This window comes from Manacus vitellinus, unplaced genomic scaffold, assembly GCF_001715985.3.
Source record: "Manacus vitellinus isolate BGI_N305 unplaced genomic scaffold, ASM171598v3 scaffold_28_pilon, whole genome shotgun sequence".
In the NCBI taxonomy this organism is placed as follows: Eukaryota; Metazoa; Chordata; class Aves; order Passeriformes; family Pipridae; genus Manacus; species Manacus vitellinus.
In genome coordinates this window covers 8,222,701-8,240,155 of record NW_021940122.1, presented here as the reverse complement: position 1 = coordinate 8,240,155, position 17,455 = coordinate 8,222,701, and the positions used below count along the sequence as shown (strand labels likewise).

The 17,455-nt window shown below is 41.9% G+C and overlaps 1 protein-coding gene across 1 annotated transcript; it reads left to right on the top strand.

Moving 5' to 3' along the window:
* The first annotated feature begins 30 nt into the window (after positions 1-30).
* On the top strand, positions 31-15,940 carry TNFRSF1A (TNF receptor superfamily member 1A). Its single transcript, XM_018074751.3, has 10 exons — positions 31-137; positions 9,843-10,044; positions 10,342-10,470; positions 10,762-10,908; positions 12,481-12,562; positions 12,888-12,955; positions 13,148-13,270; positions 13,608-13,645; positions 14,423-14,579; positions 15,129-15,940. The coding sequence occupies exons 2-10, from the start codon at positions 10,029-10,031 to the stop codon at positions 15,428-15,430; spliced, it is 1,062 nt and encodes a 353-aa protein (XP_017930240.1). The 5' UTR covers positions 31-137; positions 9,843-10,028; the 3' UTR covers positions 15,431-15,940.
* The last annotated feature ends 1,515 nt before the right edge of the window (positions 15,941-17,455 follow it).

Here is a 17,455-nt window from a genome sequence, read left to right as displayed (position 1 = left end):
TCCGCTCCGCTCCCGCCGCCGCCGCTGCGGGGGAGACGGAGACGAACCGCCCCCGCCTTGCGGGCGTTTAAAGATTAGGGGTCCGCGTCTATGTCCTAAACAACGGGATTTGGATACAAGCAAGTTCAGCTTTGCCGGTAAATCTTTAACCTTCTTGGGCATCTTAGGGCAAGACTTCTAAGGTGCTCGTTGTAATTTTGTGTGTGAAAAAGTTGTAAAAGAAATCTGAGAGTTTTATGAATGACCTGATTGCTAGACATGAATGACCATCCGGTATTAGCAGAGGTGTGATACATCTGTAACAGTAGGGGTGGCATCACTCAGCATCATAACATGGCTATAAATTCTGCTATAGAGGCTACAAGGTCAAACGGTTTATACCTAAATACCTGAGCATCCTAGTAACACACACTTTCACTTGGCTGCACAGGACTTGTAATGCTGGGTTAGTGGTTAATTTGCTGTCAGAAAGTTGCAACTATGTCACTCAATGTTACCTTCTTCCAGAAGAGTGTGTTTTGTTTTGTTTTGTTTTCTTTTGTTTTGTTTTTTTCCACTTGGAAAGTATGGAAACCAGGTAATAAGACATCTAGCACTGGCAGGATAACACAACTAAAACTTTGGAGTAGGAGCGCTCTACACCTTGGCTCTAACTGTGGATCACTTACCATCTTGGGACCTAGGTAGGGTACATAAACTGTTGATGTATGGGTAGATTTCAAAGTTAGCAAACCTGAAAAAGTGTATTTCTGGTTTATGAATAGTGGTGCACACATTTCACTGTAACTCAGATACTATATGTGATATTATTCATATTACTGAGAATAAAATGCAAAAAAAATAATTGGATTCCTCAAATTAATTGTATATGCTGGAGGAAGTGTCTCTTTTTGAGGAAATTTCCCCCCTCCTATTTGCTTGTCATTTCAAGTTCTCAATACCACCGTACTCCCTACAGATAATGTTTATCTTTTCCATAAAATCATATTATTTTTTTTCAGTGTTACAATTCTTACTCTGTTGCATGCCCTTCCATCTGCCATTTACTTTGCTTATCATCCTTTGTTTGCCCTCATGGTGTTTCTTACTCCCTTGATGCCACCTTTCTAGTTTTCTGATTCTTGTATGTTTCCTGTGACTCTTTAAAATTTCCTGTAGCCTGTTTCCATGCATTTTCTCTTTTTGCCTGTCCTTAAACTAGCTTTAGCTGCTCTGCGTTTTTCCCATGCACTTCTAATTGTTACAGTGGACAAAATGGCATCTGTCTTTGCTGGGGCCAGTGTGTTTTCTGTCTCATTAAGAAAAAAATTATAATGGGAGTTTCATTTTTAAAAGAAAATTCAGTTTTATGAAGAAAAAAGACACAATAGCCACAAGGGTGCTTCTGGCATTGATTCCTTTTGATAGTAAAAGGAATTGCCATTTTGAAGTTAGAAACTACATTATACAAAAATTGAAAACCAGGCCACCAAGTGAATTGTAAGAAAGAACTGTTGGGCCACCATCCTGTTTCCAATAGTGGCCAACAGCAGGTGTCTGCCAAGTGTTTTGGAGCAGGGCAAGTGCACAGCAATAAAAAATAAAAATACTCTCTCCACTTCCAGTGATTTGTGACCATAGAAATTTCTGAGTTGAAATGGTATCTTCATATTTCGGACCCCAGAGTGTGTTTTTTTTTTTCTTCTGCTGATAAGTGTAATGATCACTTTTGGAACCTGGGCACGTTTCTGGCACCCTCAGCACTCTGTCAGGGAGACCCACATCTCAGCTGCATGTTGGCTAAAAAAGTACCTCTCTATATTTGTTTGGAGCCTGTCTCCTGCTTGTTTTATCTGATGCCTCTTAGTTCTTGTATTGGAGGAAACAGAGAACAGTCATCCCATTTCACCCTCTCCATGGCATTCATGACTTTGGGACCACTACAGTATCCTCCACTCAGTTTTGTCTTTTATAGGCCAGTATTTTTAATCATTCCCTTTATGGCAGCCAGTCTGTAACACTGATTGTCATTGTTACCTTTCTCTGTATAATATCTGGGTTAATTTATATTCTCAAAATTGGGGACCAGAACTTCGGTCCAGGTTCAGTCCTTATGGATTTTTATATTGGCATAAGAACACTATCAGTTTTGTTCTCAAATCCTTTCCTAATAATTCATAGCATTTGATTGCATTTCAACCAGATTTTCATCTGTTTTGTTTTCCAACCAGATTAATTTGATTGTTTTTTCCAACCAGATTAATTCAACTTTTTATGTACTGATTAATGTGATTTTAATTTCTGTTTTTGAGGACTGTCTGCTTCTAACCAGATGAAACATTCATATTCGAGTCTCTGCTAATTTCAATTATGTGGTAACTTATGTTCTCATAAGTAATCAGTGTTGTCAGTTTGGATGCTTTCCCCTTACTTTTTATCAAGTAATCAATTTTTTGCATTAGCAGTATTATTTGGGGTAAAACCAATGTCGTCATTTTGCTCTTTTTTACCCATTTTCTTTAGTCATCACAAAGAGGCTTTGTTTGTATTTGGGGCATATGCCTTGTGTTTCTTGCATAATCTTATCATCATCCCTGGTTAACTCATTGCTTCCTTTGGAAGCACAGATTTTTCTCTTGCAATCTTGGGAACCTGACAATAGAAAGCACATCTCAAATCAATGTCTCTACATTTCTCTGTTAAAACAGGAATTCATCTGTTCCAATGAATAGAACTCAGCATTTTAGCATTACATGACTTAAAAATTCACCTAGTGAGTCACTGACAAGGGGCGTGAGCACATCTGCAGCACAGCGTGGGCAGGGGCCAAGGGCTCATGCCCAGCTGAAAATCATTTGGGGATTGAAGGGGGATGACCCTGTTGAGCCTTCCCACAGTTCTTGTTCTTTCAGTGCTCTGTACAGCAGAACAGTGGAACTCAGCCCTGAACCCAAGCAGGGAAAGTAGGGGGGTGTTGCACGTCAGTGCACTCAGGACTCTGCCACAGTGTTCACCACTGTGTCCTCTGAGAAAAATTTCAAAAGAAGTTTTCTTATGATTGTGACCGCCTATTGACTTTTCCTTTATTTTCTTTCTCTCTGCTAATATGAAATAAAAACTTCTAACTTTATATACTGTATATATATGTATGACATTTTATGATGGGAAGTCCATGATCTTTATAGATAATCACAATTTTCGTGGGTTTTAAGTTAAGATTTCTGAGGCCTTTTTTCATTGTATCAAAGCTATTGTCAGTCTCCTGATTTTAGACAAGGCCTAAAATACAGGATTCCTATATCTGATCTTCATAAAATGAGGGATTATTTATAATGTAGTTCTCGTAGCCTTCTTTGACCTTTCCAGGTTTTAGTGAGCAATGAGAAAAGCTTCCTGTAAATGTTGCTTTAATGCACATTTCTCAATGTGTAAAGCAGAAGTTCTGGTTTCCTGTGAATCTTTGTATAGCAAACTAAAACAAAGGCAAACCTCAAAGAGCTTTTGGAAATGGCTGAAGCAGTCAAAGAACATAAGGGTAATTCTGGACCCTGATTTCTTTCATAACTCATTGATCTGAGCAGGATCTCTGTTTTCCTCTGAACATCCAAGCTGATTAATTTTGCATGACTCATCAAAAAGGCTAACGGATGACTAACATGTAGAATACTTGTGCATTGAGCAATCATGCTGGGTTCCTAAGCCAAGGGAACTTTCTGTTAAGAAATATTTGAGACATTTTAATCACTTATAATGCCTTTTATTTGCAGGTAGTTCATTAGTTTAAAAATGGAATTTGCAAAATGGAAGTCTCTTTTGAGAGAAGCGGTTGAGTAAGTTATTGCAATTGAACCTTTGTGCAACTTTGTCCTGCAGGATTAAGAATGACAAACTAAATGTATTTACATGGATAAAATATTTATTTTTTTGATGATGATAATGTTTAGACTAAAAGACTTCATTCACAATTATTTACCACACAATATAGATAGTTACAACTATTAGTATAGTTTTTTTTTTAAGCTGTATTGAAGGAACAATGTTAAAGCTAGCAAAATAATTATTAAGTATGGACTGATGCTACTCATCCATACCAACAATCGTTGGCAGATCTCTTTTGCTCAATGTTGAGGAGTAACCTGGAGGGGCATCGCCACTCAAGAGAGGAGTTTCCACAGACACTCCTAGAAGGGATATCTTAGGAGTGCCTACTGTTAAAATGTGGAACTAGGCTTTTATACTATAAAGTGATTGACTGTCAGTCCTTTGTTTCTAGGCTAGCCATGTCAGCTCAGCAGCTTTAGATAAGTTATCAGTACTATCAGGTCCATTTTCAGGAACTTCACCACATCCTCACTGGTGCCAGTTTCTGTCAGGAAACACTGTTCTTGACATCACCAGAATGTTTAACTTTGGGATTCATGAGTTGAGCTGGTCTCAGCATTCTCAACACCAAAAGCAGCATGACACCCCTTTCTTCATCCACCAACTTTAACTTTAGCAAATAGGGTAAAGTTTGAGCTGTTTTGCTCCCACTTAGGCAGAGCATCCTGTTACACCTATTAGTTCATGTGAACAGGCATGGGGTCATAACAGGCCATGTGTGGGTTAGGAGTTGTTTCTCACTTGTCTAATCCCCATCCTTCTCACTCAGTTTTTCCCTTCTGTGTCCAGCCCTGGCCCACTTCTAGGCATACACTGAGTTTCTAGGAGAGGGAGTCTTGCTCCCGACACAACCCTCTCCATCCTCTTTTTCTCGTCAGTCACACTGTCACATATGTGTATCACTGTACCTTTCTCCACCCTTCTCCCTGAGGGCAAAGAGCCTTGCAGGTAGCAGCAGGGCTACAGACCTGCATAAGCAGGGCAGAGCATGTGATAGAGAGTCACAGCATCCATGCTGAGTAATTTGGTACTCCTGGCCTTGTGAGGTGATAATATGGTAGCCCTGATATGCTGCACTTTCCTGTGCTGTCCCTCTGTTTCAGACACTGTGCCTTATTTATCCTTGGCCTGAGAACACTGCCCTCAAATGACCTTTATTATTTACACCCTCCCATCTATCTTTTTGGCATCTTGCTGTATTCTTCGCTTTTATCTTTGCTGTTCCTTTCTTTCTTTACCTTTCTCTGTGGAGATGTCACCTTACTTGCATGTCTCTGAGTATGGCCTGGTGAGGCAGAAGGAGCAGCAAGAGTGAGAATTGTAGTGGTGGCAGTAATTCAAGAAAATTTGAGTTTGGAGATGGTGAAGGGGCTTCTAACTGCTGTCTTAGCTGTCAAAACTTTGCATAGAAGAGCTTTTGGGCTTGTGCCTTGATTTTTTTAACTGTAGCTGTTGAGTAAGTGCTGCCATGAGACACGAGAGGGAACTAAGGTTGCCTCACATGTGAGGAGAATGTGAGGGGAAAGTAGCTGTCACTCAGAGAGGTGGAATGTTTTAAGGAAGCAGCATTCTGGTTTTCATCTGACATATTTTGTTTATTCCTACATCAGTTTCAGAAGTAAAACCTAGAGTTTCTGCTGACTCTGTTTTCCCTGGGCAGTCCCCACTCACTGAGAATATGAATCAGTAGTGTGCATGATGTGGTTTGAATTATCATTCAGCTTAGTTAATACAGGTTGTCTGCTTTTCTATGCAGCATTGGTTAGTGGGTACTTGTTTTCTCTCCTGGGAAGTGGAGTATCTTGTATATCTAACAGTGGAAAATCACCTTATTTCACTTGCAGAAGACCTCTAAACTGTGCCTTGATGAGCTTTTATCAAGGGTTTGAGGCTTCAGTGCTTGGTAAATGGAGCTACATCTGGCTGGCAGTGGGTCACCAGCAGTGTTCCTCAGGGCTCAATTGTAGGGCCAGTTCTGTTCCATGTATTTATTCTAGATAAATTGGAGCACCAGGCAATGATTAATGGAATGAACTCTAACAAGTCCAAATGCTGGATCCTGCACCGGGGGATGCAGTACTGCCAGGCACAAGTATTAACTGGGAGAGGAGTGGCTGGAGAGTGCCCTTCAGAGCAGGTGCTGGGGGGGCTGGTGGGCAGCAGCTCAGTGTGAGTCAGCAGTGTGTGTCCGGGCAACCCAGAGGGGAAACTACATCCTGGGGAGCATCAAACATGGCATCACCAGCCAGTCAGAGGGAGGGGAACATCCCATTGTGCTCAGTGTTGGTGTGGCCTCATACAGAGTGCTGGGTGCAGTTCTGAGCCCCACCATTTCAGGGTGATGTGAAGGTCCTTGAATATGCCCAGAGGATGGCAATTGTTAAAGAAATTCTTGACACTAGGTTCTCATCTCCATCAGATAGATTTATTGGCACAAGTCAATTATGATATCTGGTAGCTGGAGCTAGGTGCCTCAAAAGAGGGACCCTGAACAGAGAAATCTCTGGCCATTATACTCTTATGATCTAACCTCCCCATTCCTCACATGACAGTCTGGACCAAAACATTATTAGGGTCTGGAGTCTTCTCTGTCTTCATTGTTTTGTTACCAAGAGGTATGGTCACTGTCACATCCTCTTAAGTTGGTTTCGGTGGGGGTTTTGGCCAGTTTTGTAATCCATGTTATAATATGGTTGTTACAGCTCATATACCACAATCTATGGGCTATTAAATTTTTTTAACACTCTAGCTGTTAATTTTTAAGTAATGTTTAAGCTACAGCTTTGTCTATTCTAACTATTATTAACGTTCATGGTGTTTATTATTAACATGTATGTTTTTATCTCCATGTTTCACTATGATCCATCTTTGACTTACACAACACAGCCATATGGTTCAGATTACAGCCTACAAGTTCAACTTGCAGCCTAACAATTCTAACTTATGTTAAACAAGCACTTAGCTACTTTCAAGTAATATATAATTTTCGACAGCAACAAAGCTGGTGGAAGGGCTGGCAGGCCCTGTGCCTCAGAGGAGGCATGTCCTGTGAGCAGCTACTGAGGTCTCTGGGCTCGTCTAGTTTGCAAAGATGGAGGCTGAGGGGTGGTCTCATTGTTCTCTACAGCTCCATGAGAAGGGGAAGGGGAGAGTGATGTGCTGATCCCTTCTACCTGGGATCCAGTGATAACACACCTGGAAATAGTTCAAAGCTGAGCCAGGAGAGGTTCAGACTGGACACTAGGAAGCATTTCTTTACTGAGAGCGTGGTCAGACACTGGAACAGGCTTCCTAGAGAGGTGATTGATGCCCCAAAGCTGTCAGTGTTTAAGAGGCATTTGGACAATGCCCTTAACAACATGCTTTGACTTTTGGTCAGCCCTGAAGGGATCAGGCAGTTGGACCGGATGATTGTTGTAGATCCTTTCCAACTGAAATAGAATAGACTATTTTACTTTCATGTATGGCCTGAATTTTATGCAGTTTGTCGCTGGTATAAATCAGTGTACTGCTGAATGGCTTGGGGAGTTGCTTAAAATGGTGGTGGTTTTTTTTTACCATGTGAATGATTCTTCTGGATGGCCGAGTCATTGGTTTGTGAGTCACTTGTGGTCTATGACTCTGTTCCTCAGATTATGATCAGTAATTATGTGTTAACTCTGGTTTTATTACACGTATAGACACGCTTTCACTTAATCTGAAAAACTGAAAATACTTCTGTTTTCTTTTGATTTTGAAGATGTACGGGACCAATTTTCTCTGTGTTTTTGGCTTAATCTTTGACACTTTCATCTTGTTTCTATTGCTGATTCGTGTGACTTACGGGCTGACTGTATATATTCTCATATCAGAGAACTGATCATTGGCCAGAGAATCAGATTTTTTTATTATTGCTGTGTGTCAGACCAGACCATCTGTGTGAATGACCTTTAACCTATTTTTCTGCAAGCAAGCAATCTTGTAAGACTGTCAGCTGCTGAAACAATTTTTGTTTCTTAGAGAGGAGTTGTTGAAGTGCTAACAATTATCCTGTGGTCAGACAATTAAGTCCGAAATGACAGCTATTTAAATATGTGGTTCTCTTTTCCTATTTGCCATTTTAACATCTGGTCTATTGAATATGTCCTTGTATGACAGAGCTCTCTGAAAAATGGTGTTTTAGCTTTGTAAAAGTTGCAAAGCCCCATCTTTCTTGAGGTTTTAAGTTGCTTTTATGTATGTACCTTTCTCCCCCAAAGCGTGGGGCTGTCATAGCCATCTCATTTTGTGTATCTTTTCTTAAGCTTGCAACCACAAAACTGGTATCAGCATTGTGGTTTACCCTTATTGGTTTACTTTGCTTTTGCTATAACTCTCCTAGCTGAAAAAGCAAAACAGAAACAGAACTCTGAAGCTGTGCCTGTACTGCTGGGCATCTTGCCACTTTCAAAAAAGGAAGCTGGGCAAACATTACAATTAAAGGGAAGATAGCAAGGTAAAGCTCTGTGTGAGATTATTTGCATGGGGTGGTGTTTTTTGCAAAAAAATTAGTTCATTTTCATCAATTCATACGATCTGATGCATTGGCACAAGCTCTCTGCAACGCACTCAGAATATGGTCAGATGGTGTGGCCAGGATCACTTGTGTGCAATGTGGATGACAAGGGATGCTGGTTGTCAAGTCTTCATCATGCTGCTGGAGTTTTTTATGGTACTACAAACTAGGTTTTGGGCAAATCTATCATATCCTTCAGGAGTTATCAGCTGGGATGGGATGGGTCTTTGCTGTAGAAACTTGCCGAATCCAGGTTTCACAAATCTTGGGTCAAGTTGTTACCTGGGTTTGTTTTGTTTGTTGGGTTTTTTTAACATCTTTTTGTTGTTGTATGTTTCTTCCTTGTCTGGATGCATGTTTGAAATACATGCCTAGGGTCTGTTTTTCTTTTGGGCCAACAGGAAAAGGAATAGGGTTTGTGATATGCTGCACTCTCGTTACCATCCTTCTGGTGCAGGATCTTTTGCTGATGAGTCATCTATGCTGTGGTCTTACCAGAGTGTAGACCTTTGGCCATGACATAAACATATTTCTCAATTTCACTGCTGGGAATAGTGTCTTGAAAAAAAAAGTGTCCAGGGAATGGCGTCCTTCATTATTGGTACAGGCTGTTCTTCTAACCCTTTGTTAGTGTGTGTGTGTGTACACATTCATGCTCTCTTACAGTAATATGGCAGTCATGCCAGTCTTAATATTTCTGTTAAGATTGGCATGACAACAGTAATTTTCAAGTGGAAAAATAGAAATAAAATCTTAAAGGAAAAAAAAGAAAATGGACATTTTTATGTCAGACTGTACAGCCTGATTGTTATCAGCTGCAGTTTAAAAGGTATATTTGATGTGGGGGAAAGTTGAAAACCTGAATTTCCCACACTTCTAGGGCTGACTTGCTCAGGAGTAGTTTTGGAAGCTTTCCTGTACTTTTCAGGCACTGAAATCCTCCTTTGCCTTCTTATTCCAGACTTCCCATCTTGTGTATTTACTCAGTAGAACTGCAAGCACTGGATGCATTCTTCTCCGCGGAACTGTTTCTACATGGTTGGCCTTACTGCCTTCCTTAATAAAAACATTCTTTTGCTCTTGCGTAACTTTCTTGCAAGCTGCAGCATTTTCAAAGCATTCTATCTGTAAATTGCACATCATGAAAAGTATTTGTTTTATATACAACCAGTTTGTCATAGAGACCATTATAGGGCATATTAGTAACAGAGATGACAGGCATCGATTTGTAGTTTTTGTGGGTTTTTTTGCCTTTTTTTTTTTTGTAAATCATCTCCCCCCATACATTTGTCAGTGGAGGGTGCTAATATCAGAATTGTCAAGTAAATTGAACTCACTGTTATAGTAAAATTTAATTCTAAGTGCTGAAGTCAGGGGTGCAGTCTGCAAGGGGTATGATGTTTTCTCATCTTGTTTCTCTCCTCTCTCCCTCCATCTGCATTTACAGGTTATCCTAACATTTCTCTGCGTGTTGACCAAGGAATCTGTAGAAATTGCTCCAGTGCCATATACACTGCAAGTCCATCGTGTAGCTCTGGATGGAAGAGACCCCTCTAACCCCTTGAGGAGAGAAAAGAAGCAGGTGCATTGTCAACTGGACCAATACCTACATCCTAGAAAGACCCACTGCTGCATGAGGTGTCATGCAGGTACGTAAAATAAATGCAGTAGTAGCAACCTTCACCTTAGGGGCATTTCCCTGTCCTGCACTCTCAAACTTTCTTTTTCCTACAGCTACATCAGCGCTCCCTTCCTTAGTACCTATCCCTTCTTATTCCTTATCTCTTCTTTTGGGCTGTCAGCGTCATTCACACTGGTGAGAGGAAGCATACTTGGTCCTTACACCATAAACTCCAGGGTTTCTTTGAGGAACCAGTGACTCTGGTCCTCTCTAAGACAATGCATTTGCCTTCCTGTCAGAGTTCTATTAAGTGATTTTCTTGCAGGTACCTACAAAGCAAGAGACTGTGATCGGCCTGACCAGGCACCTGTCTGTCTTCCGTGTGCTAATGGCACATTCACAGCAGTTGATAACATCATGTCTAAATGCTTCCAGTGCACACGTTGCCGTACAGGTGAGTTATTATCAAATCTGTAGGATCTGAGGAAAATGGTGGTGAGTGGGGGCTGGAAGGGATGGCAAGGTGAGTGAGGAAGCTTGAAAAAGTAAGTAGTTGAATGGGTAAGGGATCGGGGACAGCAGGAATAAGGGTTACCAAATTATTACAGTCTGAGACACAATTTGCAGGCCTTTTTGGCCTTTTTCTGTGAAAATGAGGGGATAACAATACCTGTCATTGTAACAGTGCTCTCAGCTGAAGGTGAGGGAAGAGGTTGGAATAATCATTTCTCCTTTCTTTCCTCAGAGCTCCAGCAGATAGTAGAGGCCCCCTGCACCCCAAAGCAAGATACTGTATGTGGCTGTCAGAAGAATCAATATCGGTTTGGTTCTGAATCTGATCTCTTCCAGTGTAGGAACTGCAGCTCATGTGACAATGGGATTATTGCCAGCTGTGAGTATGGCAAGGATATGGCTCCAGTACAGACATACTGTACTAGGGTAGACATTAACAACCCTTTGCTCATTTCTGACATGCTGCAGTGCATTGCCCTGAAATTATTGTAGTTTTAGAACAACTCTTGGGTTTGTCTGCTCCCTTTCCCCAGAAAGACTGCCATTTTTTTCCTGCCTTGCCATCAATCCCTGCTTTCTACCGCAATTTCTTCCTTTTGTCCTTGAACGTTTTCCTGGTTTTTGGCTGTTGTAAGGTGATATTTTCTACTTAATTTTGGTGCCTCTGCCTTGCCTGTCCTGAAGCAAGGACTTTCTGCTCTAGAGCAGGTTTCCCTCTTGCCTTCCTTTTTTGTCTTTCTCCTCATGCTCATTGCATTTCCCTTACCAACTGCTGGAAGGACTTTGAGTACAATGGATGAAAATACTGCTGGTCCCAGTGCTCAGCTGAACTCCTTGTCAGTCGGTTGCTGAACCACCACAGTGTTCCATGCAGTGTTTTAAAGAAAAGAGCTGTTTAGGTAATGCTGAACTATACCCCGTGGAATTGGGCATTACCTTGAGATGATGCGGGTGTCTGGGAGAAGTACCTGTGTTAGCTGTCCTAAGGTGCCTCATCTCCAGTCAGGAATCAGAGATCTTAAACAAATACTGTTTGCTGCCCTCCACTTTGTGCTGTATTCTAATGTCCCTTAAGTGCCTCTTACCTTGCTGTCCTAAAGCTATCCCCTCTCCTCTGCAAATTCTGCTGCTCCCAATCCCTTTCCCATCTCTTACCCTGTCTAGCATGAGGTTTGCTGTTTCACTGGTGAATGTGTTCCCTCTGGTGCTTGGTAATCTTGTCACGGTTTCCACACTTGTGCTTATCCACAATAGTCATCATCGTGCGCTACCCTTGAGCAGTTTCCTTCCCTCTTAGTTGACGTAGAACTGTTTTAGTCCTGTCCCTCACTTGCCACAGAATGCTGCTTGTTCTAATACCTTTTTCCCTTCTCTCATGTAGCTTGAAGTCCTTCCATTACTATTCTTGTCTGCTCCTCCTCACACCTGTTTTACTCAGTGTCCATCCTGTGACTTGCTTAGAAGCGATAGCTCTTGCGTTTCTTACCCCTTCCACTCACAGAATATCAGATCACAAGAGTGGATATGTGTCCCATGGCTTGAAGTGATTTCTCCTTGCCCTGAACTGACTTCCTCACCAGTCCCAGCTGCTCAGGGACCACTTCTCCCTCATCTTTGCCTGACTAATGTGGTTTCCCCTTCCTGTCATGCTTGAACTTGAGTAACTTTTCCTGCTTTTGCACATTAGACCAATTTCAGCTGCATTGTAGTTTTAGTCCCTTTCCAAGCCTCTACAGAGGTGACCCACCTACAAGGACAGTGGTGCTCTTACCTTTTATTTACCTTTATCCTCCTCCAATCCTGTCTCGCATGTAGACTGAATCCTCTTTCTCTTCTTCAGTAGCAGTTTTCCGGGCTTAAAGAGGGGTAATCTCTCACCCATCTTGGAGTGGATTTTTCTCCTTTTGTTTTCTTCTCTGGCCAGATTGTGGCAACAGTTTCTTCTCTACAGGTTCGAAGGACAGGAACACGATTTGCAGATGTAAGCCTCAGTTCTTCCTGTCACGTAGTAACATTTGCAAGCCTTGCAACAGGTGAGCTTTTTTACTCTGGATGTCCCACCACTGAGTAGGAGAGACAGCAGTTATGAGCTCCAAAGAGGGAGGAAATTTTTCTCTAGGCTCTTTCCATCTAAACATAACTTTACAACATTCTGCCTTTCTGGGGCAATTAGGTTTTCCCCTCTGCCACCCTCAGTCTCCTCTGTGTAGGCAACAGCCCACTAAAAAGACAAAGTCACTTGCCACACTGCATTGCTCTGCTTTACAGGCTCATCTTGTCTTAACAGTTAATTAGGATGATTGCAAATGGCTAGTGTATCATTTCATGCACACTTGCATCTCTGTTTTTCTCTTTCAGCTGTGCTGGAGAAGAATGCTTGCAGTGTCATAGCCCAGTGACTACCCCACCAACTTCATCCGGGCTGAGTGAGTATCAGGGAACTGAGGGGCAGTGGAATCTTTTCAGTGTGGGCTGTTGTTCTGTTAATACCTTTTGAAAAGTGTTTTTTCCACTCTCTCAAACCATTATATATTATTACATATATCTTCACTTGCTGTTCTTCCTCTACCTCTCCCTTTCTTAGTCAGTCACACATTTGCTCTCTTCCTTTTGTCCAGGTGGGACCCTTGTCCTTGGCATCCTTGTTGCAATATTTGGAGTTATCTCTATCCTCTACATTGTAAATAAAGTAGGGAAGCTGGTCCGGGAAAATAGGATAATGTCGCCTTTCTACTCCTGTGGTGAGTACAGCAGCATATGCAGTGATATTGATTGGGATAGGCATCATTTTCTGCGTGTTTCTGTATATGCACACACATGAGGGGACAAGTGGGATCCCTTTACTCTGCTTTTCTGCAAGGCCAGAGAACTCAATAGCTAAGGCTATTGTTAAGGTTCTTGCAACTCTTCATCCATGCCCACAGCTGTGAGTGGAAGTGCATGTGAGCTCATTGCTGGGATATGTGCATTTTGCTGTAAGGCCTTTTGGAGAGCAGGACTGTGATAGCTGCTTTCCTGTTTTCTCTGGGACGAGAGGAAGTGAAAATAACTTCTGCCTTCTTTTTCTTTCCTTTGAAGTTTCTTTGCCACAGACAACCAAGGAGCCAGTATCAGAGGTGAGCAAGATGATGGGTATAAGAGTTTACCTTCCGCTTTTGGCTATGTTAGCCTGGGATCAAGAGTAATATTTTTCCCCATGGGCTGTTTTCAGGCCTTGTATTTTCAAACGAACTGAGTAACAAGGCTGTTTAATTCAGAAGTCGTTTTCTGTAGAAGATGGAGCCATTAACATTTTACTTCCCTTCTTCTACAGGATGCTTCTCAAACTCCTGGTTTTTGCTTTTTTTTTTCTGAATGCATTTTGTTCGGATAGCTGGCCCTTAATCCCCTTTTCTCTCTGTGTACCCCAAGCTTGAAGGATTTAACTAATTTTATTTCACTTCAGATCTTGACTCCACTAGCCTTTCAGTGCTGCTTCACAGCATTCTCTCAGGTCCAGTGTAGCTCTGTAAATAAGAGAGTCCAAGCAGTAGTTGAGGTGGGGGTTTCCACAGCCTTACAGAGAAGGCTGATAGGAAAGGTAGAATGTGGAGTTTTAGAATGGTGGTGATTTTGGGTCTCAGCCTTACTTGATTTTGTAAAGAAATGTTTTTTTCCAGACTACTGGTTTTTGGTGCCAAAAAAGAGTTACACTCTTAGGGTTCTGGTGGAAAGAAATGTTTGGTGTTTTCTGCTCAAACGCAGCATATAGGAAGAACTAAAATCTCAGCACCTGCTCCCCACCTGTCTTGGATAAATTTTAGTATATAAAGATAGTGATTACTTGCAGGAGTACACTTACAGGTGTACTGTGCTGCTGTGGGTGATTCTGAACTAAGCAATGTATCTTTCAGGTTGAGGTAAAAAGAAATGAAACTTCCATCCTTCTTCCTGAGTCCCAGAAGGAAATAGAATTGCCAGTGAATGCAACACCATCTGCACCTCTGCCGCAAAGTTCACATGAGTTACCAGACTGCGTCAGACCTGCGAGGAAGACACAGCTTCCAGACAGTAAGTGGAACTCCCCCATCCCTCCCTCCTTCCCCAGGCAAACAAGAACCTGATTATGCAGATGCAGCTAGGAGTGTGTTGGACAGATCTTACCCAGTGTACATGACCTGTGTGTATACTTCATGCATGGCACAGTACAAAGGCAGAAGCATGCCCAGAGCCTGTGAATGTGGAGATGCTAAATATCTATGCAAGGCGTTTCTGTTGTCCCTTTTCCCTACCAGCAAAATGGATTGTGTTGACATTCTGTCAGTTTTAATGCCTCTGGGGTAGTGACCCAGAACAATTTTTTTTTCAGCAATGTATGGCAGCAAGGCCCTAAGCATGTTTGGTCATAACCTTACACAAGAGCATAGGAAGCGTTCTCATTACATTTTGAGGGATAAGAGCAAGTCTGGACATCACATGAGTCTGTGTGATCACTCTGGAGAAGACCTTAACAGGAGGGGGCAATGCAAGATCCCAAGGCACCATCCAGCCCTGGATTAGTTGCATTCTCCTTGAGGCTGCATAATCTTGTTTCTCATAGTTTTCCTTCTCTTCTCACAGACCCTGCTATTCTCTACACTGTGGTGGATCACGTACCGCCATCTCGGTGGAAAGAGTTTGTGCGGCGTCTGGGTCTGAGTGACTACGATCTAGAGAGAATTGAGCTGGACCATCGGCGTTTACGAGATGCTCAGTATGAAATGCTTAGACTGTGGAAACTGCAGATGGGCCGTGCTGCAACTGTGGAGCACATCAGCTCTGTTCTCAACCAGATGGAGCTCAGTGGCTGCAGTGATGCTATTCAAGAGGCTTTGCTAAACCAGAACTCTCCTCAACCTTGCAGCCTCCACAACCATCTTTAATCTATTTCTGCTTTAGTTGCCTTTGCTATGACTGTTAAGAGAGGATCATAACTCTCTTACTTTTTGCATATCTCCCCATCTTCCTAACACTCGTCAGCTGGGTTTGTTGGAGACAGCAGCAGATTATGCTAGAGGAAGGCTGAGGTTTTCTTCTCAACCAGTCAACACCTTTAAGCCACGACAGACCCCTGCAACAACTCCTTTTCTAAGGAGGGAAAGCACCTCATAAAGGAAGAGGTGTGTGGACTCTGACTAAGATGAAAACAGGAACTCCAAGTGACTTGATAGATCAGCTGCTCTATGGATAAGTTGTTGCTGAAAGAGGTGCTCCACACACCATGTGGTGGGTAAACTTGTAGGGTAATTTGGTTAGGTTACCCATTTAGATGCTAAAGAACTTACTCACTTCTTGCAGGTCTATTTTTCTGCGAGATCAACCAGTTGAAGTGGCTCACATTGCAGCCTTTTGATTGCTCAATCTTACTCGGGAAGTGGCGGGGAGGTGGGGGGGTGGGGAGGTGGGTGGGAAATGTGCCTATTTCTGGAAGCAGGACAGGATTGCCCCCTCCCGGTATCAACTAGGAATTATCGCTGTGGCAAAAGACTCGTTGAGATTCAGAAGTGGTGGCTCTCTGTGAGAAACGGGAGAATGGTATCCTTTACACACCATTTCCCTCAGGCTCCAGAGGAGTAAGTGTTCTGAGCCAGTGAGTCAGATGAGAGAGTTGGTGCTTATTTTTCTGAGTTTTTTTTCTATACCTAGAAACCATGTAAGTTAACATTAACAAAACACCTGCCTGTGTGTTTGTCCAGAGTGGGAAGGAATGCATGCATATGTGTGGGTGAGATGGTACCTATGCACCTGGTAGCATGAGCACCTCTGCAAATCTGCGCTTCCATACAGGTTGGTAGACTCATGTCTACCTGCTTATCTATCTGAATGATTCAATGAATCTAATCTAACTGCAAATGGGACTGTGTATGTGTCTGTATATATATTTTATCAACTGTTGAATAACTTCACACTACTTCCTGAACTGCATTCTGTGATTGCTGCTTGGGTGTGAGAGCCATTTGGTACCATGTCCAGGCTCTCACCGTCATTTTCTCACTGCTATTACCCTGGGTGAACCAAAAGTAGCAAAATCAATCAGCCTGCATCAGATGCAGGTTGTCCACACATTTGTAACATGAATTTTTTTTAGTCTCTCATCCCTTGACCAGAGAGAAACTTTCTATTGTAAATACACTAAATTCTCTGAATTAAAATTAATATTTTTATCTCCGTTCTGGTTTTGTTCATATCAGCTTCTTTTCTGGGACTGTGGAGGGGGGCAGAAGAAGGTGAATAACTTCCAAAAGTGGCAAGCATGGGTGGCTTGGTGGTCTCATTTATTTTTTAGGAGAACCACCCAACTTTTATGTGCTTTTGTATGTAAACCTTAGCTGACCTCAAATGACAACAAGCTAGTTGAGGGCAGGAAGTGGGACTGAAATTAAATCCAGTTACAGGTCTTCTCAGATATTCAAGAGTTAAAGGGGATGCTAGCACATTTAAAGTGAATTTTTAAACAATATGCAATGAGTAAATTTGATTTGTATTTGGTTTTTTAAACAGGAAAATATCTTTAAATAAAAGAATAATAATAGGTTAAACTTTAATGTTAATCTTACATGTTTTTTTCTGAGGAACCAAAGCATCATGTTAAGGCTATTCCACTTGAAGGTTTCCTACTTGAAACCTGGAAATTCCTGACAGTCGATGGCAAAGCTGGAAACTGAAGTCACTTTTAATTCCCAGTTTGAGGCTTTGTTTTGCTATGCCTACACACTATTTTAATTGAGGAGGATTTTTTGTTTGTTTGTTTGTTTTTTTAAATCAGAGACAGTACAAAGCTCACTGTAATACACTTGTTTTCATAACTTCCACAAGCACAGCAGCATTGTAACTATTAGAAGTACATGCTGTAGACTGAAACTGTGCTTAAACTGGGGAAATTCTCAGAAATCTTCCAAGTCTTGGGT